Source organism: Mustela nigripes, chromosome 5 (genome assembly GCF_022355385.1).
Source record: "Mustela nigripes isolate SB6536 chromosome 5, MUSNIG.SB6536, whole genome shotgun sequence".
In the NCBI taxonomy this organism is placed as follows: domain Eukaryota; kingdom Metazoa; phylum Chordata; class Mammalia; order Carnivora; family Mustelidae; genus Mustela; species Mustela nigripes.
This window is the reverse complement of record NC_081561.1, coordinates 42,686,004-42,713,880: the sequence shown is the minus strand read 5'-3', so window position 1 is coordinate 42,713,880 and position 27,877 is coordinate 42,686,004. Positions and strand designations below refer to the sequence as shown.

Sequence of the window (27,877 nt, the reverse complement as noted above, 5' to 3'; positions counted from 1 at the left end):
TTCCCTTTGGTGCCTATCATTCAGCCAGGTGAATAAGCCAGGTGAATCCTAATTCAGGTTAAGTATTGGAGAATCTGAATACCTAAACCCTAAAACCAAAACAAACAAACAAAACCCACTTTCTACAAAGTATGGGATATTTTTAATTGTTTTATGCATACCCTTCAATAAAGCAGCAACGGGTTTCCTATCAAACACTTAACCCTTCCAAAGAAAGCCAAGAAACTGAAATTAATCTAACTTAAAAAGCCTCTCTGTCACACAGATGTACATACACACACATACATAGATACAGAATTGACAATTATACCTTATTATGCACAGGATAACTACTATAATAAGTTCTTATATTCAGGAATTATATCTTGCATATTTCATAAGTTTATCCTATAAAGGTTCAAAGAATGGTTAATAAATTACAATTTTTTGAAACAAATACTTATGGAAGCACCTACTGGTGTTAGAAATAAGTATGAGAGAATCTTTGCAAATAAACATGTGAAATAGATTAGAAATAAGTAACTAAAGTTGATTCTGCCCATTTAATATATTTGAGTCCTACCAAATTATTAAAAAGATAAATTTTACTAGGTAAATGATGGTTTTGGATATAGATTGCATAATAAAAATGATGGATTATTCATAGATTTGGAAAAGACCATGAATATTATGTATTTAAATATTCTACTTAGGGTAGAAAAAATCTAATATTTATGGTACTTATATATAATTTACATCCTCCAATTTCCTCTATTCCTCCAAAATGTGAGAGAGCTTAATAAAAGAATAATATAAAATAAGGCCATTGATAAAAGATAGGCAATAGTCACAAAAGCAATGCTCTGAACATAAGGAAGAGAATGGAAATGTTTATGAAAGTTTACAAGCCCAAGTTAAGACAGTTATTGAGAATGGAAACAAACATCTCATTTAATTTTCGGGCAACTATATCAAACTAGGAAATGTGGGAGGATTATTTATTTTCATTCTTTAAGAAGAGGCAGAACATTACTTTATCTGAATAGAGAAATTGGTGGAACTAAACTCAAACAGAACTTTTTCTATAATATAGCATGTGGCATCTTCAATATCAAGTTTTAAAAAGATGTCAAAATCTCTTCATATAAATTTGTCTTATATTTATAATATTCTATTAATGGTCAGCTTTATTATAAAACATCAAAAAACTAAATCAGTTCAATAAGCTTTATTATCATTCTGGCTTCAGGATTTATAATCAGTCACTTAACTATTTATATTACAAATATTTTTAAAATTTTAAAAAATATATATGAAGGCAAATATCATCTACAACTAATTGTCTTTATTCAGCCTTTTCATCACCCTGTTCATTCTGTCCTGACTCCATAAGCTCATAAGCTCTGTGGGCCAGTATTAGCTCTAAAACACGGCAACAAAACCCTACTCAATAATTCTGATAGTCTCTAGTCAATCTACAGCTTTGAACACACTCCTTACATTTTATAATCACCCATGTTAGGTGTCCTGCTTCCTAAAGTAGAAGTTAAAAACAAATAAACAAAAATACATATGTTTAGGTGCGCCTGGGTGGCTCAGTGGGTTAAAGCCTCTGCCTTGGGCTCAGGTCATGATCTCAGAGTCCTGGGATCAAGCAGGGAGCCTGCTTCCCCCTCTCTCTGCCTGCCTCTCTGCCTACTTGTAATCTCTGCCTGTCAAATAAATAAACAAAATCTTAAAAAAAAATGAAAAAAAATACATATGTTTAGAGTGCCTTGCATTGGGTTTATGCATTTGACTCAGGTTCTACCAATCAGCTGTCCAAGGGAGACTTGAATTCCGAAGTGAGCAACCAGAGGAGGCAACTGTACATAACAGGGATGCAATGTTCATACAAGCGTCAGGTAGCCAGACAGACATATTTGTTTTTATAATTTTCAACAAACACTGACAGAATGTGTAGCATGCAGTCTTGAGTTTCATAAGATTGGCTTTTTGTTTCTGCTCTTTTCATGCTTGGTTTTTGAGTTTGTCCTATTGGAGCCACTATGGTGTGGTTGGACATGATTCTTGTCTGTAGAGGTATAGACTCTGACTTCTAGCTTTTAAGAGACTATTGCTATATTAATATTATTTAATAAATCTTTCTCTACTTAAACCTCCCAGAGTAGATTCTCCTTTCCTATATCTAAGCTTCTTGATGGACATACAGTCTTACCAGATTACAGTACAAATATTACCAGTCTTGATATGTATGCTATGCTAAATCACACCCCCCTTACATACCTTATGTATACATGCTTATGATAGGTCATATAAACCCAGTCTAATCTAAGTACATGTTGGAGATTCAGATAACTCAGGTCAATGTACTACATTTGTCCATAAAATGAGTTTTTCTTACACAGCTGTAATTTTCCATGTCAAGAGATTTTGGATCCTGACTACTTTTTACATCTGAGGGTCAATTTCAGGTTTATTCACTACGATGTTAATACATTTAGTTCATTAATGTATGACATAGTAATGTATTATCTGTACAAATTCCTACTGACCACAGATTGTGGGACCTGTCAGCCACCATAATCGTGTGAACTAATTCCTTAATCAATCAACAAACACAAATATATATAATACACACACACACACACACAGATTGATATATATGCATATATATATAGATATGAAGATATACCTACACAGGTTCTGTTTCTCTGGAGGATTTTGACCAATACAGATTTTGGTACTAAAAGTGGTTCTAGCGAAACGAAATTGGAAGAATGAGTTTTCTTAGCTTGTACTAGGATATGTGAAATTGGCTTTCTAATCATATTAGATTTGGAGTTGCCAATGACTTTATTTCCAATAGTAAAGAGTAAAGATAGTCCATGATGTGATCTGGCAATAGAGACATACAAAATGTTACCACTGAATCCTCCAAATCAAGCACTTATAAGAAGCAAGGATCTGGGTGACAATGTATACTGTATTTTCAAACAATTTGCTTAAACTAATAAATTTATATTATGACACTGGCTGGCTGCTCTTAACATCACTGGACAAAGTGAGTAAAGAAAGGATGAATTCCAGGATTTGAATTCTCGAATAAAATGTTACATAAATCACCTGAACATCTCTATGTGTGCTTTGAAGGAAATCCTCATGTGCTCTAACCACAGAGCTAACTAAGACTGCTGAAAATCAAAGAAAGAACCTCATCCTTTGACTAGCTGAATCACAATACAAGTTAAACTCCCAGGCTCACAGCATGTCTATTGTTAAAGTGAGGGCATTAACTGGGAAGGAACTGGATCCTGAAAAGGAATATAGATGTATGGGAAGAACCTGATAGAGCTGGGAACACCAAATCTCTAAATTTAATGACTGATCTTTCCCAGTGGAAGAGACCGTCACCCTGAATGGGCCTCTCTACTTCCTTAGGAAATTAACCCTGCATTGCCTGAGGAAAGAGCAATGGACTCCCTTGAGGAAATGCCATCCATGACAATGCCAATTCTTCTTAGGACCCCACCCTTAAAAACTCACCTTGCTTCTAGAACTATTATTAGACTTAATCCCAGAAGGCCCCTAAAGGTGAGGTAGAATGAGTGACCCAGTACTCTCCAAAAGAAGTACTTGAGTTTTCTAACTTAATCAGATAGAAATTCAGAGAACATGTAGATTTAGATATTAAAGGTGTGCAATAATGATGGAAGGGATATTAAGTTGGATCAAGACAAATTTATTAATATAACTTCTACAAATAAAACAAATTTTATGTGCGCTTATGACTATTAAAGTTGATAAAGTTAGTGTCTATTATAATTCAATGATATAATGAAAATCCAACTATACTTCTTTGAAAATATCTCAGCTTATACATATATCCAGCTTAAATTTTGCTAGTATAATTCCATTCATCATTCATATTTAATGTATACATATAAAAATACAAATTTACTAAATGGTTTTACATATATAATTAATCTCTATTACTTTATTTGATACCTTGTATCAAGCTAAATAAATACATGTATGAAAGCACAGATAGCTTGTAGATAATTAGATGAATAGATTGACAGAAAAATATATAATGCATTACTTTGTTAAGCTATATTTTTAAATGCCTAACACTGACAGATTTTATGAAGCAATAAACTTGGATTACTCTATAGCTTATCAAAACATATTTTATTAATTCATATTATGTAGCATTCATAGAGTAAGCTATTAATTTATTAAGTACTCATAAAGGAATTCTATTCCTAATTAAATGAAATACTGTAAAATATTTTGAAAAATAGGCTAACCTTCTTCTCTCTCTCTTTTTTATATACTCATGGGTATTTGATATTTTCTGGCTATCTTTTAGGTCTGAGTGAACTGGAATAAGTGTTCTCTTTCATATCTTCTGATATGACATAGATTACTATTGTCAATCTTTTTTTCCCCTGTTTTAAGGTCTCATTAACATTATTGCACTTCCTTGAAAGAAAATGTTTCAGAAACAAATTCTAAACCTCAACATTCCTATATAACCACTAAATATAACAGTAATTTGGTTTTTTTTTTTTTAAGATTTTATTTATTTCTTTGACAGAGAGAGATGACAAGCAGGCAGAGAGGCAGGCAGAGAGAAAGGAGGAATCAGGCTCCCTGCTGAGCAGAGAGCCCAATACCGGACTCGTTCCCAGGACCCTGAAATCATGACCTGAGCCGAAGGCAGAGGCTTAACCCACCGAGCCACCCAGGCACCCCAAATATAACAGTAATTTGAAAGGTAGTATAGATCTTTTCTAAAAATAACAACATAAATATTAAATTTTAAAATAAGAAATGGATAATTGGAAAATTGGATTTAAAATGTCTATGTCATTTTCTGATACATTTTCTGGCTTAAGTCTCTGAAATATAACTTTGTGATCATTTTATTGCTATTTGTACTTTGACTAGTTTGTCCATTTTTATTTCTCACAGAATTTAAATTAAAAATCACAATTTTCACATTTGTGAGGCCAGCCCAAGATTACCTTTAAGTTGTATCTAAAATAACAGAAGATAGAGAAGATCCCACTTTCTGAGGGATACAGAAAAGTGCATTTTTTCCTCTGTTGCATTTTTGGCTGCTATTTTGTAATACTTTTTAGAGTTAGTCAGCATTTTTGAAGCTTATACAGATTAGAAATCTCCTTAGAAATACCCTGACAGAAGGAAAATCCATGTTATCTTCTATGCATAAAAATGATCATTCTGGAGAGGCACTTTCCTTTCAATAGCGCTTGGGAGCTTGTTTAAATAATGTAGCAGCAGAATGAAATTTTCAGATAAATTATAAAAGTACAAAAATATAAAGAATTATGAAATGGCTACCCACAGAAAAAGTATTAATAGGAAATTTTGTAAACATACAAATATGAGTGGCATAGCAATTTGAATTGTGAGTCCAGAAGTAATTTAGTTCCTAAGGCAAAGAGAATGAAATTTGGGAACTACATAGTTTAACTTATGACAGTATACAGAAAAGTCAGGAAGAAAAATTCCCCAGCTACTGCTGGAGCTTAACACATCTTGTAACAATATTCTGGGCGATGATGTCATGGACTACTTTGGCCTCTACCCACGATGAGTTTGCCGGGACTAGCAAAGAATGCTTCCTGGGATACAGGCAACCCGGGAACCAAAAGAAATTTCTGACCTACCCCAAATATTCTCCCCAACCATTTCTTTATTATGTCTATTGGATATCATAAATACAGAAAATACTAAGTTAGATTTTACAGCCAGTAAATTAATTCTACTTGGAACAATGTTATTTCCATACCTCTACCTCTATATAATAAAATATGTTTATTTCAATCTTTGTTTTTATATATTCTCATTCTGCTATTGCTCAGTTGCTTAATAATTAAAATTACTATACAGTATGTATGTATCATACTTCCAAATTAACAATCTAGTCCTTATATATTATCTCAATCTCTGCCAAATGTAGACATGTCCTACTGTCATTTGTTATTTCTTGTTTTGGGTACCTGTTAATTCAATAAACTTTTAAAAAACTCAGTTTCATTCCATTAGTCCTTCAAGTATTATATTTTCTAAGCCCCAAGGCAAAATTATTGACTATTTATTGACATCAAGTCAGAATCTTGGTTGAATTAAAAATAGAATTTCTACACCTTTTGAATTAAAAATTAGGACCTAGAAACCCATGAAAATATATAAATATCTTCAACACTTAACATATAATGTCTTTAATACCAATAAAAATACATTATCCCTAATAAGTAAAAATAATTCTTTAAAAGAACTAAAAATGCTTTGAGTGAAAAGAAAAAGAAAAATATCAAAATAAGTTGTCAGTAACATGCTGACATTTATTTATGGTGTGCAGCTTCACAGTGAAATTTAAATTCTTTGTGGCCATGGGCTTCTTCATATTTGATGCAATTTAAAATAGCTAGTGGGGTTTTGTTGTTTTGTTTTTTGTTGTTATTATTGTTTGGATGGCTGCCAGTTTGTTAGCTGGTTTATTGATTTTTTTTTTTTAACTTCAATGGGAAAATGTAAAAAAAAAAAGAAAAAAAAAGAGATTAAGTTTGGACCAGCTAAAGGACTCTTACGCTCTAGTAATATTATCACCTCCCATTAATACACTGGATTTCTTTCAGGAAACTCAAGATCCATTCAGTAGTTCTAACATTTGAGGTAAGTAGACAAAGGGAAGATGGACTGTCAACCTATATAATAGGGAAACTGAAAAAGAAGTAAGATGCTTTATAGAGATTACTGTCCCTATCTGAAACAAGACCAAAAGCCATTTCTCCTTTCGCTACTTTGGTCCAGAATGGGTGAACTTCATGCTTATACTTTTACTGCCATGTGCTTTGGAATACTCCACAGTATAAAAATGAGCTCAGCATAAATAATAAATATCTCAATACAAATATCTCATGTTAAGATGAATATACTGGGTCATTTCCCTTGAGAAGTTAATTTGTACTACTTCTGATGAAAAGCTGCTCATCTTCCTTATTACAAGATCGCTATTTTATAACACTTTAATATAAATGCTTGACCTTTAGAAATCCAGTTCTTTTGGAGAAAATCCCCGATGTGCTTACAATTAGAACCAATGTTGAATATTTTGTGTTGCCAGATCACTAATTAAATTCCTGCACATAACCTTTTTCTTTCTGAAATGCAACATATAGTAAATTATTTTATAATTATGCAAACATTGTTTTGCATATTGTTTGCATTTTAATGAGTTTAGGGGAAACCACAATTTAGAATGAAATCAGAATCTGAAAGAAAAGGTGTACTAAAGCTAAAAAAGCTGCCATCTAATCCTCATGACACATACTACTTTCAGCGAGGCTGTAATTCTTTTACCATTTTAAATTTCCATATTTTCTGGGTTTTTTTTTTCAGTTTTTGAAGAAGTTTAAATATAAACCCATGAAGGACAGAATAAGAATCTTCCAGAGTGAAGAGGAACTGTCCTCTTTCCCACAGCTTTTTAATATTATCTCTCAAATATGTGTCTATGGCTCCTGTCTTCTATTTGGTTAAAAGAGCCTTCAGCAAGCTCAAAGCCTAAGGATCAATGTAGACAGAAGTATAATTCCCATCATAATTCCCTTGATTTTAGTAGTATTTCAATCACATGAATAGAGCAGTATATTAGTAACATGCTAAATATATATTAATTGTTTAATTAAAGGCAATTTTGTGACAGAATTACCTAAAAATATTTGAATTTCTTATTTTGTCAAACATTTTGATCTCACACTCATTTTCTATTCTTTAGAATATAATCAGTATACATAAGCCTCAAGCTTGCATATAAGAGAATATTATAAGTAAACACCTGGCTCAAGTCGTGGCATGACTCATGTGACACATTTGGTATCTCAGTTGTCTGAGCCTTTTGCTAAATTTTCTGTGCCATGATGTGCTTTATAAAATAAAATACATGAACCAATAAATAGGAGTAAAATATACTATAAGACAAGCAATATCACATGATAGACATGTAGATGACAGATACACACATGCACATATATGTATATGCATGTGTGTGTATTTTATATATATGTAAAATCAGCAAAGACATACATCTTTAAGTACATCACTACCCAAGACATTTAATTTGTAGTCATAGTCACTTCATTCATTTAACTCATCTACTGATCTCTTATTATATCTTTTAGGTACAAACATGAAATAAATGTATATTTAGGCAAACAAAAAATGGAGAATTCATCACAGCAGAAATGCTTACAATAATATGCTAAATAGTGATTATCATACATATGGTAAGAGAAGGCCATTGGAAGCCTGGAAGTATACGAAGGAAATAACAACAATAAAAGACCAAAATGAAGGTAAATCAAAATAAATATTGTCTATATAAAATGATAACAATAGGGTCATGCACAGTTTTAAGTATTTGCAAAACAACATATTCAAAACTAAGCACTTATCTGGAGGGTAAATGTGGCAAAAGTGTGTAAGGCCTACGCATTTCCTGAAACATGGTACAAACACTAATTTATATTAAAATACGTTAAACTAATTAAAATGATGTAATCTGTAGGGTAAGCATCTAAGAAGAGCAAAAGTATATTTAAGAGGAATAAATAGAATAAGAAAATATGTAATTAACCAAAAGAATATAGGAAGGGAGAAAAAAATGTATTAGAGAACATACAAAACAAATGGAAAACAAATAATGTAGGGACATATTTCAATCCAAGTACAAAATAAAATAATTATGTGAAACATAAATGAACTAAAATCTCCATATAAAAGACAAAACCAAAAGTAATACTAGACAAAGGAGTATCCCAGAAATAGGTATTAAAAAGGAAAATATATTTATTTTATAAAAATATGATTTATAAGATAAACTGAAGTTTGGGAATATAAAACATGGCACAGCATAACATACTTTGAGCTACACAAGACAGCCCCAATTAAAAAAGCAAAATTTTAGAACTACTTGGAAATTATTAGAAAAAAAAACTGACATGAGGACCTCTAACTTATTTTTATTGCATGTATATATATGTGTCCATTTCATATATATGTATATGTATGTTTATACCTATGAAAGCATACAGGGAAGTGAATCCAACATTTTGCTACACATCAAAACCATATGGGAGTCTGGTGTACAGAGTGAAAGATTTTTGTTCTTCAACACTACTTTCAAACACTTGAATATGCTACACTTGAGGTGGCACTAAAAATCTCTCTTCCTCAAAAATCTCTTGAGATTATTTTTCTCCAACCTGATATGAAAATCATAGGAAAGAAATTTTAAAGAATATACACAAATTTTATTATTTCTAAATATCCAACTACTATTCTAAAAGAATTATCATATGTTAAGCCACTATGAGCCCAATATTCATTACTTTTGCCCTCAAGGCACACACTGCTAACAAATTACAAGAAATTATTACAAATTATAAAAGACTTCACAGTAGGGATTTTTCTCAGGAACTTTCCCTTGAGCCTACCAGTAGCTACCAGTAATCCTCTACAGTTAGGTAAACTATAAAAATAATTTCATTTCTCTGTATGTTTTCAACATAAAAAGGAAAATGAATGCAGTAAGGGGCACCTGGGTGGCTCAGTGGGTTAAAGCCTCTGCCTTCAGCTCAAGTCATGATCCCAGGGTTCTGGGATCAAGCACCACATCGGGCTCTCTGCTCAGCAGGGAGCCTGTTTCCCCAGCTCTCTCTCTGCCTGCCTTTCTGCCTACTTGCGATCTCTGTCTGTCAAATAAATAAATAAAATATTTAAAAAAAAAATGATGCAGTAACATTGGAAATTAAGAACCAAAGAATAAACAAAATTTCCAAGTAACTTAGAAATCTTATCTTCAAACACCATATTGACTCACAGACAAAGCTGGAAATCAAGCATGAAATAAGTCTACTTAGAAAGCAGTAAAACTAAAAAAATAAATAATAAAAACCTGTATATCGCATTTCTAAAATACAGGCAAAATAATACCCAAGTAAAATCTATAGCTCTAAAAGTTCGCCATTAAATAACAAATTAACTAAAGATTACAAAGAAACAAAAATTAAAGAATAAGAAGAGCAAGACCTTGTGATGTTTCCTAAAGCTAAAGAAAGGAATTCTATTGTTAAATATATAAAATACTAAATATAAAGCAGAAAACTTGAGAATTTTAAGTTTATGAATAGTAAGGTCCTCGAAAATAACAACTGTATTAAACTACAGCTAATCAGAAAACACACATACATATGTAAAAATCAAGATAAAATTGAAAAATTAACATTAAGTCAGATAAAATTATTATTATATGACAATTAAAATTCAAAGCCATTAATATTAATAACTAAATCAAGTCACATAACTTAGTAAAATAACTCAATAAAACCCTGGAAAGTGATGACAAATTTTTAAAAAGAAATAATCTTCCTAAGACTAATATTTAAATTATTAGTTATTTGCAATAAAAATAAGGAATTTTTATAACTTTCAATTTTATTTTAAATATTTCAAGGTGCAGAGTAAAAAGGAATGTCTTTCATGTCTTTGTATAAAGTAAGCATAAATGTGTAAGACTGAAAACAAAACTGCTAAAAATACATATAAAAGACCAATTTGTGAATGCATGTATATATTCAAAATTTATTTAAATTTAAATTAAAAAATTATAAAAATAAAAGTAAATGTTATTGTACTAAATGGCTATTATGCAATATTATTATTTCACCTCCTATTAAGATTTTTTAATTAGAAATGAAATATTCCACCTTATTTATTATCTATTCAATATCAAGCTGAGACTTTAAAAAGAAAAGAAAGTTGTCATGGGGAGGGTAGAGAACCACAGAGCTGTGCAAGTCAAATTTATAAGACTATAGCAGAGAAGAAGTTTGCTTTTAAGATAGAGGCCCTTACTATATAATCAGTTGAGAAGAAAGCAGACTGCTAAGGAGGCTTAGCTCAGGCCCACTTTATTTACTTTTTAATTAATTTATTTATTAATTAATTTTATTTTTTTTTTATTTTTTTAAGGCCCATTTTAAATATGGGAAAGCTGGGCCTAATTGTCAAGAACTACTTGGATCCTCCTGCTAACCAAAGAGCTTCCTAGCCTCTCCCTGTACCAAAACAACCATAAGAGGAGGAAAAGGAGAATTTGGTTACTTAAGTCAAGGGCAGGAGAAACCCAAAATATTTTAAATAAAGACAAAGATAACTCAAGAATTTATCCAACTAGCTCACAGCTCTTATTTTGACTATAAGCCATTTTAGAAACCAGCAATGTTGAAAGTGTCAAACTGACAAGGAAAAAAATTAACTAAAAATAAAATTTTTATTCCATTACTAAAATATCATAGATATGAATAACAAGATAATTTGAAAAAGGCTATTGCCTGAAAAAAACCCACTGGAATTACTCCCAGATTTTAAAATCTCTAGACAACTTCAGATAATCACACTGGAATTAAGTTTAAATCATGTAAGTTCCACCCAAGTATATGGTCTTCCCATATGATGACATCATCTTGCTCAAGAAGTTAATGCTCACCAGGAGAATAGACTAGATGGGTTCCTCACACTGTGCTGAGTGACAGCTCTCACTTGAAGCTGAATTTTACATTTTCGTATCCATACCAACCTTCTTCACGAATATAATAGGCTGGAAGAGCAGTTCTCTGAGTGTGGTTCATGATCCAGCAGCATCAGCATATCCCAGACCTACTGAGCCCCAGAATTGCTGAATGAGAAACATCTGAGATAGGGCTGACACTCTGAGGTTTAACATCCAGGCGATTCTCATGAGCATTCAAGTTTATGATCTCCTGGGCCAAATATACAGGGACAACATTTAACCTAGAAGTTTGCATATAAGGCTGAAAACTCCCCCCAAAAGTGATGGGATAAAGAAAGAAGTGATTATACTTATGAAAGGTATGGGAATATTACCTTATACATTTCTATAGGAAACACATGAGTTCATAGATGGAGGTGGTGAAGCTAGATTAAGGGGATAAAAGAGAGGGGGTAGAAACCAGATGGCAGAGGAGAAAAGGAAAGGAGAAATAAAAAAAATAAAGGGAAAAAAATAAAGGGAAAGAAACTAGGTAGAAGAGGAGAGACTGGATAGAGGAAAACTCCAGATGAAGGGAGAGAGAATGGACATGTGGAGAAGCCAGACAGAGGGAGAGAAAGAGGTGGAAGAGAAAAGGGGCACTGATTTTAAATTGCTGCCCAAATATTCTGCTTTCAGTGGGATTAACTGTGCAACTTTGGGAAAGTTGAGACTAATCAGTTTCTTCACATTTCACTGCATGAAGACTTTAAAGGTAGACTGAATATTTAGATATGAGGAAACCCACAGAGTTCTTTGCAATTCAGTAGAAACAGAGAGACTTCATAGGAGATATAGGCCTGCTTCATAATACAGGCTTGTAAATCTTAAATTGGGTTTAATTTTTTATCCCCAACTGAAGAGTGAGTCATACCGATTTTCTACAATATGTCAGTGAGTGCTACATGTGGTTTAACTATATAGTGTGTGTATGTGTGTGTATATATACACATAAATACAAATGTAATGATTATATAATTTATAGCCAATATACATCTTGATATATAAAATGACAGGGTGCTCGCTGATTATTTGTGCACATATACATATGTACATGTGCACACAGACTATAAAAATATCAAAGGACATTTTCTCTTAGTAATGGTATTAAGAGGGGTTAAATTCTATTCTTTATTCCATTTTATGTACACTTAATGCTTAATATATTTTCACTAAATTTTGGACGATATCCTGTTTATAAAACAGGTGTATGTATGTATTTGTTTTTCCCTAAGGCAGATACCTATGTTTCAACAACACTAGCACCTTTTATGCTATTTTATTTTTACGAAGAACATGTTTGAAATGTGAAATTTGAAGTAATGGGACAACCTTTTTAGCAAGCTTACCAAAATTCGTACACTCAAATATATTTTCATTAAAAAAAAAAGAACAAAAAAAGAAACTAATCTAGATAGCCATACATTTATTCCAATAATATTGCCATTCTATTCTTGAAACTTACCTTTTTCAATTGCTTCTAAAACCTTCAGGATATTACTTTAAATATTAAATAGATAAAAATATTTTTCATTTTACGATGGAAATGCAAATAATGTTTAGAGTTGGGTCTGCTTAATAAAAGGGGATATCAAGTTGCACAGAACTTTTTTTTATTATTTTACATAAAGTTTAGGTGTGATTTAAAAGTGACAGTATTATTTTATTCTGTGTGGCCTCCATACTGCTTTTTATAAAGCAATTAAAATAGTCCTGAAATTATTATTAATAATCATTTCAGTGTAAGAACAAGCACATAATCTCAAACAACATAAATGTGAATGCTTAATTTGTTATATTTTTAAATCAAAGGATGCCTTTTACTACACAGCAACTGTGAGTATCATCTTCTGTGACTTTACAGAGGATATAGTATGTTTGTACTTTTATGGAATATTTTTAATCTTACTAATGGAGCATTAAACTGACCTGGAAAATACAGAATTAAGTTTTAGTTTTAATCTAAGCACTCAGTGTGCCTGGCAGCCAAACAGGAGGTTGAAGGGCAATATCATAGCTGTTTAGGTGAAATTATTGAGAGGTTAAGGCTGCCTGTTCTTCTCCTCAGAACTTTGACATATATATCACAGTCTCTACAGTTCAGCCTGGCCTTTTTAGCCTCATTTGCATGAGCCAAGGCTGTATAGTCAGCAATGTAACTGCCCAAAGAACCAATCCTATTAGTCCAAGTGAAGATATTTCTTCTTTGCTAAATGAGAAAGCAGGCTACAATACCAATCATTAGATACATTTTGAAAAATATTAAATACATGTATTATCATTAGCCCCTAGAGAATTTGATTTCTCAGAAATACTTGCCTGTAAATCCTGGGATACATTTGCAGTAGAAATAGCCACTTAAATGTATACCGGTTGCTTCATTTTTGCAGGGCACAGATTTACAATCTTCAGTTTCTATTTCACAGATGTTTCTTTCAGATCTTTGCGGACAGCTACAGTTGCAGTTGTGCAAATGGACCAAGCAGAAGCCATGCACTGATGTACTCTGGTTTCCTAAGCAATCTTCAACACTGAGGTTATAGAATCCGTCCATGTAAACAGGAGAACAGCTGCATCTGCAACATGCAAAAACAAAAAATCCAATTAGTTATAAAATTTAAATATATATTCATTTAAATACATAGGATAGCAATACCATGGATATGGTTGTGGGCACACTTTTAAAATATTCTTAGAGAAAATGTTGGTTCTTGGCAAAACTTAATATTGCTTATTGTACAGAGTGAGTAAAAAGAACTTTAGCAAAAGACAGACCTAGACTCAAACACAGGTTCTGCCACTAATTTCTATGTAACCTAGGATAGCGTCATTAACCTCCTGAGGCTAAATGACAAGGTTAATGTTTGTCAGAATTTCTGTGAAAATCTGCAGTGTGAGAGCCTGACAATTAGCTTTTTGATTGCAAGGTGAATGCTCAACATAAACTTTTGAGTGTCAGGCATTCATTTCAAAGATATTTATCCTGAATAAACACACTGCCAGCTACATAAATAGATGAAGAGCCAGCCTGACCCACCTGAAGTTCCCCTTTTTACAAAACCTTGGTTGACCTAGATAACCGACCTTATGCGTGACCTTTCTTTTCCCTTCCTGCTCTTTAACTTCCGTTGGCTGGCGTGTTTTAAGAGTGTATTTATTTATTTGACAGACAGAGATCACAGGTAGGCAGAGAGGCAGGCAGAGAGGGGGAGGGGTAAGCAGGCTCCCCGCTGAGCAGAGAGCCTGATGCAGGACATGATCTCAGCATCCTGGGATCATGACCTCAGCTGAAGGCAGTGGCCTTAACCCACTGAGCCACCCAGGCGCCCCAGCTGGCGTGGTTTAAATTCACCAACAGAGTGAATCCGAGAAACCCTAGGCACCAACCCCCCATCTCAATAAAGCCACAACTCTAGGTTTGCTCTCTTTTTACCTGATATTTAACCTGTGTGGCCTGCCCTGTTAGCGGGAACCCGAGATTAAAAGCGGAAAAAAAACAAAAAACAAAAAACAAAAGAAAAGCCCTTGCTCTTTCACTGAGGTGCACCTTGCAATCCTGAGAAAGAAAACAAAACAAAACACAGGAGACAGTCCTGCAACACTGGCTTGAGGAAATGCCTGTGTAGGGTCTCCAGAAGTTAGCACCGACCCTAGCGAGTGCCCCAGAATTCCCCACAGGTAGGTGAGTGTCCCAGGCATTGGCAGCCAGCGACAAGTGGGTGACGAGCGCCCCAGGCATTCCTAATCAATAGCATTACTATCGACAGCCTGAGAGAAGCACAAAACAAATTTGAAATATTTAACCTCATGCCTAAGAGAAATGGTGTTTTAATTAATAACAGTTTCCATTGAAAGTATCCATTCATTCATTTCGACATTCATTCCTTAGATACAGATCTTTGTGTTTTCTATATAACTGGCATTGACCTAAACATACCAAACAAACATTCTTGGGTCTTCTTTATAGATTAGGCACCACCTTTGGTAAAGTGGATTATGAGATGCTATCTTATTACAATTATACACTATATAATATGCACACATTATTCCTTTGCATATTGTATATACATGCACATAAAGCATCAGAAAAAGAACATGTGAGGTAAGAAAGAAACCTAAATCAAAGATAATCTTTGGTCTAAAGTATAGTGCTGTAATTTTGAAGTATCCTTCACCAACTATTCAAAGGACACTTAAGATAATCATATAAACATGTCAATGAGTGGAGAAGAGCAATGTCAAATTACTTTGCTTGTTATTATTAGTGAAAATTAACCTACTGAACCTAAGTCATTACACTCATAAATTTATATGATGATAGGTGTTTGGAGCCAGCAAGAATGTTAAGGGTCGATTAGTTCAAACCTTTCTTCTTGTAGTTGTGAGAAACTTAGCCATTTAATGCAATTTGCCAAGGATCACTGAGATTGTTAATGGCAGTCAGGATAGTTGATGCTTTGATATATTCAAAGCACTGGCCTTGGAATGGGAACCTTGATTCTAATTCTTCTCTAACTTATTTAGAAGTTTTTGTGCCCTAGTTTTCTCATCTGTAAAATTATCAGTACTACATCTATTCCACAGAAGAGGATTAAGTGTGTTCATTACTGGGCAGGTAAGGCTGATACCAACCATATCATATGTGTATATTTTAACTTGAAATAAAGTTATTGAATACGGGCATGGCAGCGATAAATGGAGAATGATTATAGTAGTTTCTTTTTAGAAATTCAAGTAGGATGATATGATTTTCCAATATGGTTAAAAAATTCTGATACACTTTTGAATAAAACATAGTATGTCCTTGATCAACATGAAAGTTTCATTCCTGGAAAATTCAACGATTTTTAAAATTTTATAAAAATATTTTGTGTCACTGTGTAAAATGAAGTTAAGATATTGGCTCAGATAGTTATAAAAAGGTTTTATATCCACATTAATGTATGCTGGGACTTTTGGAAATTGTGCAAACCGTGGAACACTCTTTGTTGTTCATGGAATCATTGTGTGCATTGAAAGATTTATAACATTCATTGTCCATCACTTACCTTCTAAATGTTAGCTGTTTCAACCAATTATACTGAATATTAGAATGGCCCTAGAGGGGCACCTAGGTGGCTCAGTGGGTTAAGCCTCTGCCTTAGGTCATGGTCTCAGGGTCCTGGGATCCAGCCCTGCATTGGGCTCTCTGCTCTGTAGGGAGCCTGCTTCCCACCCCCACCCCGCCTGCCTCTCTGCCTACTTGTGATCTCTGTCTGGCAAATAAATAAATTAAATCTTAAAAAAAATAAAAAAGACCCTTGAATCCAAAATGTCCCCAGAATATAAGACCATCTCTTTGAAAAATTATTGACCTAAATAAATTTCTCCAGTTTACTAAAGCACACAACCAATCATGTACACGTTTGTGGAGCATTTTGTCATCCTAATATGCATGTAAATGCTGGTATACATGCATATATGGATACCTAGTTCTAAGATAAATTGCTATTAAATTAAAAGCTTTTCAGTGATAAATACATCAATTTTGTTAGAAAAGAAAGTCAAGGAAAGTATAGGGGTCAGTTTGAATCGTACTTAAGTTTGAGACAAGACTGAAAGAATAAAGCAAAACATGTCAGTGAAATCATTATCTCATATATAAATATTGTGATTTAAATTTTTTCATCATTTAGTATTTTAATGGAAAAATATTCTAGGTTGAGATGAAATTAAGGATATCACTCTATCTATTTACCCTAAATCCTAGGATTATGATCCATATGGCTGATATACAGTGGATGCTCCATTAATATTGTTTGATTACATAATCATCACATGTATTTTAAAATTGAATAATGTTCAAGAGAAAGGTCATCTTAAAAGTTCTGAATAAACAGCTTCATGAAATTCTAAGTTTTAGGAGATAATTTGAAAAGTAATACCAAAAGGTTAGACTTATAAAAAGCTATTTAGATATAATGAAGTAAAATAAAAAATCTGGTCCAGATAGCACAAAGTCATATAACATGTATACATTTTTTATTGTTTGACATATAAAAGTAAAGCATGAAAATTCATAGAGCCTGAAGCTATAATATAGTCAAACTTTGACTTTATACCATAACATATGCATTGGTTTGCACCCGAAAGAAAAATACATATATATATGGGAGATAATTATGTATACATTAGCTAATTTTCAACCCAAACTATAATTGAAACTAATTATACAAAAGTACTTCCTTTAATGAATTTATTATAATTAACTTTTGGCATGGAAATGGAAATTACAATGGTATCTACTTTAGAACTGCTTAAACAAATTAATGACCTCTATATCATTTTACTATAAAGCTTAAAGAAACAAGGTTATCTCATTTTCCAGGGGACAATAAAAAGGGAAAGAAAGGGGCGGCTGGGTGGCTCAGTGGGTTAAAGCCTCTGCCTTAGGCTTAGGTTGTGGTCCCAGGGTTCTGGAATCGAGCCCCGCATCGGGCTCTCTGCTCAGCGGGGAGCCTGCTTCCTCCTCTCTCTGTCTCTGCCTGCCTCTCTGCCTACTTGTCTGTCAAATAAGTAAATAAAATCTTAAAAAAAAAAAAGGAAAAATAAAAAAGGAAAAAAGAAAAAAAAACAGGAAAAAATATATATATACGTATATATGCATGTAAGTGCAATACAAAAAAGAATCCAGTCACTAAAGAAATGTTGTTTAGTAGCAGCAAGACTAACCAAAACAAAAACATATACACATACATGGGGACATACAAGAAACCATACTAATAGTAGTTCACGTTCCTTTTTTGTTTCTCTCCCCCCCCCCACCCCCTCCGAAAATAAAATGTAACAAAACTTTTGCATGGGACTCAGGAAAGTTTGCATAACACACCCAAAATTAAAATTAGAGGCACCTGGGTCAGCTCAGCATCTGACTCATGGGTTTTGCTCAGGTCATGGCCTCATGGTTCCTAAGACCTAGCCCCCTATAGGCTCCAGGTTCAGGGGGAGGCCTCTTGAAGAGTGTCTCCTTCTGCTCCTCCCCCCTCTCACGTGTGCATGCATGTGTGTGTGCATGTGCTCTCTCTCTAAAATAAATAAATCTCAAAATAAACACAAAACAACACATTCAACTTCTTTTTTTTTTTTTTTAAGACTTTATTTATTCACCTGACAGAGGGAGAGAGATCACAAGTAGGCAGAGAGGCAGGCAGAGAGAGAGGAGGAAGCAGGCTCCCCGCCAAGCAGAGAGCCCTAACGCGGGGCTCGATCCCAGGACCCCGGGACCACGACCCGAGCCGAAGGCAGAGGCTCAACCCACTGAGCCACCCAGGCACCCCACACATTAAATTTCTTAATTAAAAAGTCATCAATATCATGGCAAAAATAAAATAGTCTTAGAAATTAATAATTATCAGACTTCCTGGTTAATAGGTAATTTAAGAAAGCCATAATCAAAATATATTTCTGTGACAAATTCACATAAAGCTGTATATATTATATAAGCCTCCGGGCTCTACAGAAATAGGATTTGTAGCTATACTTGATTTTATCATGGACTTCGAGATTTTACACTTTAAAATAGAACTTTTGCTTATAACTGAAAAATAGAGTCTTGGTTATATTTAGCATCTTATGGAAAATGTGAATTTTTAAAAAATAGCTCATAAAAGAAACAGGTTTATTTTAAAGTTCCCAGAAAGAAAGCCAGAAAATTCATTCCTATAACACAAACTACTTGTATGTTTAGAAAGTGGAAATAATAATTATTTTAGTAATATAAAAAGATATATTCTTTCTACATGATATAGAGTAACCATGAAATGTGTTCTGAGGAGACCATTAATTTATTTATGGATACTTGGGGTCAGGTATCAGATATCATTTTCACATTTTGCTCAATGTTTTCCAATTAGGGAATACTCAAATGTTTAATAAATATATGAATAAACAGATTTCATTTTGATATGATATTTCTGATTAGTACGGATTGGTGACTTGGTCATAAACTTAAGCTTCATAAATGGTTTGAAGCTGTGAACACTTCACAGTCTGGGCCTGGTGTTGCAAAGTTAATACCCCATAATTACAAAAACTATACCAAGTCCAGAGGCAAAATGACCAGTGAATTATTTTTCCTCCCCTTAAAGGTTTTCCAAATTCCCCCCAAAAATGTTTTTGTACATTTTAGGTCAAAAATGTGGTGACACTCAAACCTGTGTAAAATACTTCATTTCCATTATGCCCCGTAAGCTGCATTCAGTAGAAAAATATTTATGATTAGCAACTATCAGTTAACATTATTATCACTGTTGTTACTGTTAGGGTCTTTTGTCATAAAGTAGTTCTTTAATTTAATATTATCACAGTACTATCATTGCTACAGTGCTATCATTGTTTTACTTTTAAAGTTGTATCTTGGGCGCCTGGGTGGCTCAGTGGGTAAAAGCCTCTGCCTTCACCTACGGTCATGATCCCAGAGTGCTGGGATCAAGCCCTGCATCGGGCTCTCCTCTTTCAGCAGGGAGCCTGCTTCCCCTCCTCTCTCTGACTACTTGTGATCTCTGTCTCGGAAATAAATAAATAAAATCTTTAAAAAAATAGAAAATAAATAAAAGTTGTATCTTGTGAGTTTCATTTTAAAAGTTTTCCATCCCAAAACTGCAAAAATATCTTCCTACATTTTTTTCAGTTGCATGGCAATTTTGCTTTTTAATTTGTTTCTGAACATATTCAGAGTTTGCTTCTACATAAAGTGTAAGGCTGCAGTCAGTTTTATTTACCATCTCATAGTGAACCATTTCCCCAATCCCTTCTACTAAAGAATCTGGTCAGTATATTCCCATTAAATTATGGGCAAATTTCCTTGTATATCAAGATCCTATTTGTACGTGTATTGTTCTCAGAGCCCTCTGTTGGTCCACTGATTGTTTTTACAGTGACACTATACGGATTTTATAGTTATCATAGCAGGTGTTACATGAAGTTACACCCGATAACTTCCTTTTCAAAGAAGAGTCAGCTGTTTATAAAATATTATTATTTTGTATGGTTCTTGGAACTTGATTAGTTTCTAAAATAATAAGCAATATTATTGGTATAACATTCAATGGGTTAATTAACTTGATAAATTGGTATCTTGGCCAGATTAAGGTATACTATCTAAATCCATGGTTACATTTTAATGTGTTCACAACATCTATTATTTTATCTTTTTAATTAATTAATTGTGCAATAAACTTTGTTTTACAGAGAATATGAGCATATTTTTCAAGTTACTTCTAAGATTTTGCATATCTTGCTATTATAGTAGGTGATGTATTACATAAAAATGTCTATATTTTGTGACTGGTATAGACACGGTTAATTTTATATAAAGAACTTGAGTTGTAAACTCTGCTAAGCTCTATTTTAGTACTGAGACAATGTCAAAAGCCATAACAATACTGATCATTTTTATAACTACAAAATTGTCTGAATATCACGAAAGTTAAGCATAAACAAAGAAACACAGAAAAAATAAAGTTATATCACAGAACAAAAATGTTTTTAATAAATAACTCCTGAAAATTATTTTTTCATTACATAAATATTTATTTAGTTCTACTGCATGTGTCATTTGTGACTGACTTCTTTCCCATAGCATAAGGTTTTCAAGGTGAATCCATATGTAACCAGGTATTAGTAATCCATACTTTCTTATTGCCGAATAATATTCCATGTATAAATATAACACATTTTATTTATCACTTGATAAACTTTTTCAAAGCACCTGTATGTATATTCCTCCAGCAGTATATGAGGGCTCCAATTTCTCCAAATTCTCACCAACACCAGTACTTTTTATTAATCTTTCTTTTTAATCATATTGACAATAGCACATGTTAACTGTTATGTTTTTTCATTTACATTTCCAGTCTTCTTTCATCATTAAACATAATGTAATTATGTTGCTCCTGCTGTTTCTGATTCTTCCTCTCTCTTTTCTTCTCCTCCTTCTTCTCCAGAATTCTTGATCAGGTTGAAGAACCTCCACTTTATTCTTCATTTTTTTATTGTTTTTATCATGAAAGTTTATTAGATTCTGTAAAATGTATCCCCCAACACTTCAACTATTGGAATTATGTGTTTTCCTTTTTTCCTGTTATTCTATTGACATATTATATTTACATTAATTAATTTAAGGATGTTAAAACATCCTTGTTAAAATTCCATGTTAAAGCATGAAAACCTTGTATTCCTATGATAAATTCCCCATGGTCATGATGCATAATTTTTTTATATGTTACTGCATTTGTTGTACTGTGACTATATTGAGGGATTTTGTGTTCAGATTAATAAGACATATTGGTCTGTAGTTTTCTTTTCTTGTGATGTCTTTGGTTTTGTTATCATTGTAACATTGGTCTAATAGAATAAGTTTAAAAATGTGTCCTCCTCATTTAGTTTTGAATGAGTTTGTGAATAATTTCTATTAATTCTGCTTCATTGTTTGCTAGCATTCCCCAGTGAAACCATTTAGGCCTGAATATTTCTTAGTGTGATTTTTTTTTATTTGTTTGTTGAATCACTAACTTAATCTTTTTGCTTATAATAAATATATTCAGATTTTCTATTTCTTTTGAGTCAATTCTAGTAGTTTGTATTTCTTTGGGAATGTCTCCATTTCATCACAGCTACCTACATTTTGAGATATACTGCTGTTCCTAGTTTTTTCTTATAATCTTTTTTCTTTCTGTAATTTATGTTTTATCTCTCTTGCTTTTAGTAATTTGAGTGTTCTCTCTGCTTTTCTTAGCATAGGTAAGTCCTATTCATTTTGTTAATCATTTCAAAAACAGACTTTCGGTTTGTTGATATTCTATATTTGCTTATACCCTATTTATTTAATTTCACTCTACAGTTTATGATTTTTCTCCTTTGGCTTGCTTTAGATTTAACTTTTTTCCTTTTCCATTATGTTAGGGTAGAAGTTTAGGATATTGATTAAGATCTTCTTTATTTTTAACATAGGCATTTACAGCTATAATTTTAATTCTAAATGCTGAATTGCCTATATCCCATGACTTTTGGTATGCCATATCTTTATTTTAATTAATATCAAATTATTTTTTTAATGTCCTCTGTACTTTCTTTTTGATTCACTGATTCATGTGGAGTGTGTTATTTAGTTTTCATATATTTGTAAATTACTGACTTGCTTGTTGGTTTTGATTCCTAATTTCAATCAATTGTGGTTAGAAAATATATCTTTTCTATTACTGTAATCCTCTTAAATATATTGTAGCTTATATTAACATATGACCTATCTTCGAAAATGTTCAATATGCATTAGAGAAGAATGCCAGTCTGCTACTGTTGAGTGGAACATTCTATAGATATCTGCCAGTTTTACCAGATTTATAGTGTTCTTCAAATTATTTTATATTTTTGTTCATCTACCAAACGTTATATCCACTACAGAAAGTGGAGTGTTGGAGTTTCAAACTGGTATTGTTGAATTGGCCATTTTTTTCTTTAATTCTGTCAGCTTTTGTTTCATATATTTTGAGTCTCTGTTGTTAAGTGCATATATGTTTATAATTGCTTTATCTTCTCATGATTCCTTTGTCATTTTAAAATGTTGTTTCTTTTTTTTTCAATTAACCATTTTTTCTTTTAAAGTCTATTTTGTTCTAGCACTTTGAGAAATACCATTGGCATTTTGATTTGGGATGACGTTGAAAGCACAGATTGCTCTGGGCAGCATAGACATTTTAACAATGTTTATTCTTCTGATCCATGAACATGAAATGTTTTTCCACCCTTTTGTGTCTTCTTCAATTTCTTTCATGAGTAGTTCTTAGAGTATAGATCCTTTACCTCTTTGGTTAGGTTTATTCTTAACCAATGGTTTTTTGATGCTATGACTAACATAACATAAGAAAATTTAAAAAAATTTAAAAACAAAACCAAGGAAGTCCATTTTTTCTGACATTAGTAGAGATACTCTAGCTTTCTACGCTTGCTGATTGAATGGTATGTCTTTTTCTAACCTTTTACTTTCAACCTATTTGTACATTTAAGTGCATAGTGTATGTTCTATAGATTGTATATATTGTCTATATTCAGAAATTATCTAACTTGAAAATCTTTGCCTTGGATTGGGTTTTTAACCCATTTTATTTTAATGTTATTTTTAACATAGTTGGATTTATGCTTATCATTCTCATTTATGTTAGCCTCATTTTTATGTTATTCTCATTTTTATTATGTTTTTTATCTCTTTTCTTCTGATGATACTTATCTCTCTTTTTTTTTAAGATTTTATTTATTTATTTGACAGAGAGAGATCACAAGTAGACAGAGAGGCAGGCAGAGAGAGAGGGAAGCAAGCTCCCTGCTGAGCAGAGAGCCTGATGCGGGGCTCAGTCCCAGGACCCTGGGATCATGACGTGAGCCAAAGGCAGCGGCTTAACCCACTGAGTTACTACTTAACTCCTAAGTAAATATTTTGTAGGGCAAATTTTTAGTATTTGTAATGCTGTTTTTACTACATTAGCTGAGTTATTTTCTTAATTGTTGCTCTGAAGGTTACCGTACACAACTTAACATATATCAGATCTACCACAGATTTAATCTATCACAGATACTAATTTAATTCTAGTGTGATATGTAAAAAGTATTACTGTAGGTCTTTCTGTATTCCTTATTTTTGTGCTAATGTTGTTATACATAATAAAATATACATTATATAAATAATATATAACTATATATGCATATGTTTGAGATATAAATGCCAATCATTTTAAAGAAAATGTTTGTATTAATTACTATAAAACAGTTCAGGAGGCTAAAAGAAAAGAGGCTAAAATTGGCAAGGATGTGAAGAAAAAAGAACCCTCATGTACTGTTTGGTAAAGCCACCATGGAAAACAGTATGGAGGTTATAAAATACACACACACCAGAATATTACTCAACCATAAAAAAAGAATAAATCTTGCCATTTGCATAAACATGGAAAGACCTAGAGTGTACAATGCCAAGAGAAATAAGTCAGTCAGAGAAAGACAATTACTATATGATTTCACATGTGGAATTTAAGAAACAAATAAAACAAAATTAGAAAGCAACAAGAAACAACAAAAAAAACCCCAAACTCTTAAATACAGAGAACAAATTGGTGGTTGCCAGAGGGGAGGTGGGTGAGGGATAGTTTAAATCCATAAAAGGAATTAAGAGTACATCTGCTTTGAGAGAGAGAAATCAAGGGAGAGAGTGCAAAAGGGAGGGGCAGAAAGAAGGGGGAGAAGCAGACTCCCTTCTGAGCAGCGAGTTGGGTGCAGGGCTCAATCTCAGGACCCCAAGGTCATGACCTGAGCCAAAGGCAGACACTTAGCCAACAGAGCCACCCAGATGCCCCCAAAGTACATTTTTTTGATGAGCACTGAAAAATGTATAGAGTTCTTGAGTTATTAAAAATATCAATTTTCGCTTGTCAGTACAATTATAACTTTTTGATAAATAGGTAATATTCTTATTTCAAATGATGCATAGATACCTGGATTTATTAATTTCATCTTTATAAAGAGCTTCATGTTGACATCCACTTTCTTCATAATCAGTTGTATTTTCCAAAGACATTTTGCAAGGCCATCTTGGAATACACAGGCACCAGCATCTCTTACTGTCTTCTTTAGTCAAACAACTGCATTCATTTTCACACATCTGAAAAAAAATTAAAAAAAATAATTTTGTAAATGTCCATCATATTACAAAATTACATTATTTTCAAAGTTTGAAGTTCATGCTTTCTTTTATATATTAAATTCATGTATTCCCTTAGCAAAGGTAAAATAAACTCAGTTTTGATTTATTTTAAAATTATTTTAAATAATCATATTCAGTTTATAATGGAAATATATACATTGTAAAAAGCTAAATAAATCAATATCCATTATTCAGTTGTTTTCAAACATCTTTAATGTAATTGTAATCAAAATTTTATAGACATTGCTTGTATGTTAGCTGATATGATAGAAGTAGCATCCTACTGATAACCAGATCCATGGAAAAACTATTTCTTGTATCACTTGTTTTTTCTCCTTCATTGAGTTATTTGGACTCATGTTTGAACTGACTACAGCACCTTATTGCATCCTTTGTTAAAAATGAATTACATAAAATCATTAACACATCTTTGGCTCATATTTGCATGGAAATCATAATTTTACCTGTTTAGAAAAACATATATCATTTTAATAATTTTAGAGGCCTTTCACAAATATGTCCAGTATGTTTACCGTAAAAGATTAAGTAGATTTTGTTGCCAAAGAAGTGCATCTCTTATGGACAGCTTAAAACTAGGCATATCTTTTCCTAGCTCTCATAAGTGAATTCAGAACCACAACAGAATTTTGATAGTCCTTTATTTTATTTTTTTTTTCATTTTCCTCTCAATACTTTTATGTTTCCTTTATGGTGTTGGTTTATAGTCAATAAATTATTTCCCACCAATGGCTACAATAATTAGAAATTTAGTTTCATGGTCTAATTATTGGTGATAGATTAATGATTTATAGAGATCTAGCCTCTGTTGGGTAAGAGTCAACTGAGGGTCTTCTTTCTCCATTTTTCTACTTGGAGTTCTAGTCAATTTAGAATTTTTAGTCTACTGGGAAGGAGAACATCTCTTTGCATGGGCAGATACTTTTTTTGCTTTTGTTTTTGTTTTGTTTTCAATTTTATTTATTTGACAGAGATCACAAGTAGGCAGAGAGGCAGACAGAGAGAGAGGAGGAAGGAGGCTCCCCGCTAAGCAGAAAGCCCAATGCAGGGGCTCGATCCCAGGACCCTGAGATCATGACCTGAACCGAAGGCAGAGTCTTAACCCACTGAGCCACCCAGGTGCCCTGACAGATATGTTTTTGTTTTTTCAAATGCTATTTACCCTTAAACTACAGCTAAAGTACTATAAATTCAATCTCTCAGTTTTCTCTGCATGTGTTTGTATGTCTAAGTGTTTGTACTTCACAAAAAAATATTTATCCCTTATTGTTTGAAAGTGTAATATTTTTCTACATGCAAGGGGTATTTATTGTATCTTAAATTGAAGATTTCATGTTAAAATTTGCTTCCAAAGTTAAATTAGCACTTATAAAAGAAGAAATAATTATTAGCATTTTATCACATATATTCTCTCTTCATATGTTTTATATAACAATATATGTATATATGCACATATTATTGGCTTTTTCTGAAATTTGTGATTATAATGCACTTTACCAACCCAATCACATTAGTGTGCAGTTTTTATAAAAAACTAAGGATATTTTCTTTTCATTACTTCTGTAAAATTATCAAATTAGGAAATTAACTTGATATATTATTCATTATTATTGATGTAGGTGTGTAACATAATACGACACACAAAAATAACTTTGGGTGAATAGAAATTAAGCTACAAGAATATCTACAGCATACTTTAGAAAAATCTTTTGTACATATAAGCAAATGACTAAATAATGCCATAATTTCAAGGAAAATCATATTGTATAAATTACTTTGCCATTTGATATTATGTTAGTAAAATCACTTAGTAAAGAGATAGGAAAGGGGAGAACCTTTAAGACCTAATAAATACATGACATACTTACCATTTTAGGGCCCATGTCAATTAAATAGATCTGTAAAGAGATTTCACCCAGTAGGAGTGAGTGACTTCTTTATAAAATATGTAGAATCCTGGATTCTTAGAAAAGTATTCATCAAAGTAAAAAATGCACCAGAATTTATGCTAAGTGAAATAAGTCAGTCAGCCAGAGGAAGACAATTATCATATGATCTTACTGATATAAGGAATTTAAGAAACAAGACAGAAGATCATACGGAAGGGAGGAAAAATGAAAAGATGAAATCAAATAGGGAGACAAACCATAAGAGACTCACTCAATCTTAGGAAACAAACTGAGGGTTGCTGGAAGGGAGGAGGCTGGGAGGGATGGGGTGGCTGGATGATGGTCACTGGGGAAGGTATGTGTTATGGTGAGTGCTGTGAATTGTATAAGACTGAAGAATGACAGACCTGTACCCCTGAAAAAATTAATACATTATATATTAATTTTAAAAAATGCATTAGACAAAATTCAACAAGGAAGAACGACTATTTAAGACCATTGCAGTAGGTGAGAGAAATGGAACTCAACTTTGCTGAAACAAGACAAGAGCAATTTTAAGTGCTGGTGTTAGCTAGAGGAAAAATACCAGATGAAATTAGGTGAGAGACTTTTCAATGA

The 27,877-nt window shown here is 32.6% G+C and overlaps 1 protein-coding gene across 1 annotated transcript in view; it reads right to left on the bottom strand.

Moving 5' to 3' along the window:
- Positions 1-27,877, bottom strand: part of EYS (eyes shut homolog) — a 1,640,601-nt gene that overhangs the window by 1,474,612 nt on the left and 138,112 nt on the right. The window contains 2 exon segments of the mRNA XM_059401541.1: positions 13,946-14,202; positions 25,144-25,310. Of these exon segments, the coding sequence (XP_059257524.1) occupies positions 13,946-14,202; positions 25,144-25,310 (424 nt within the window).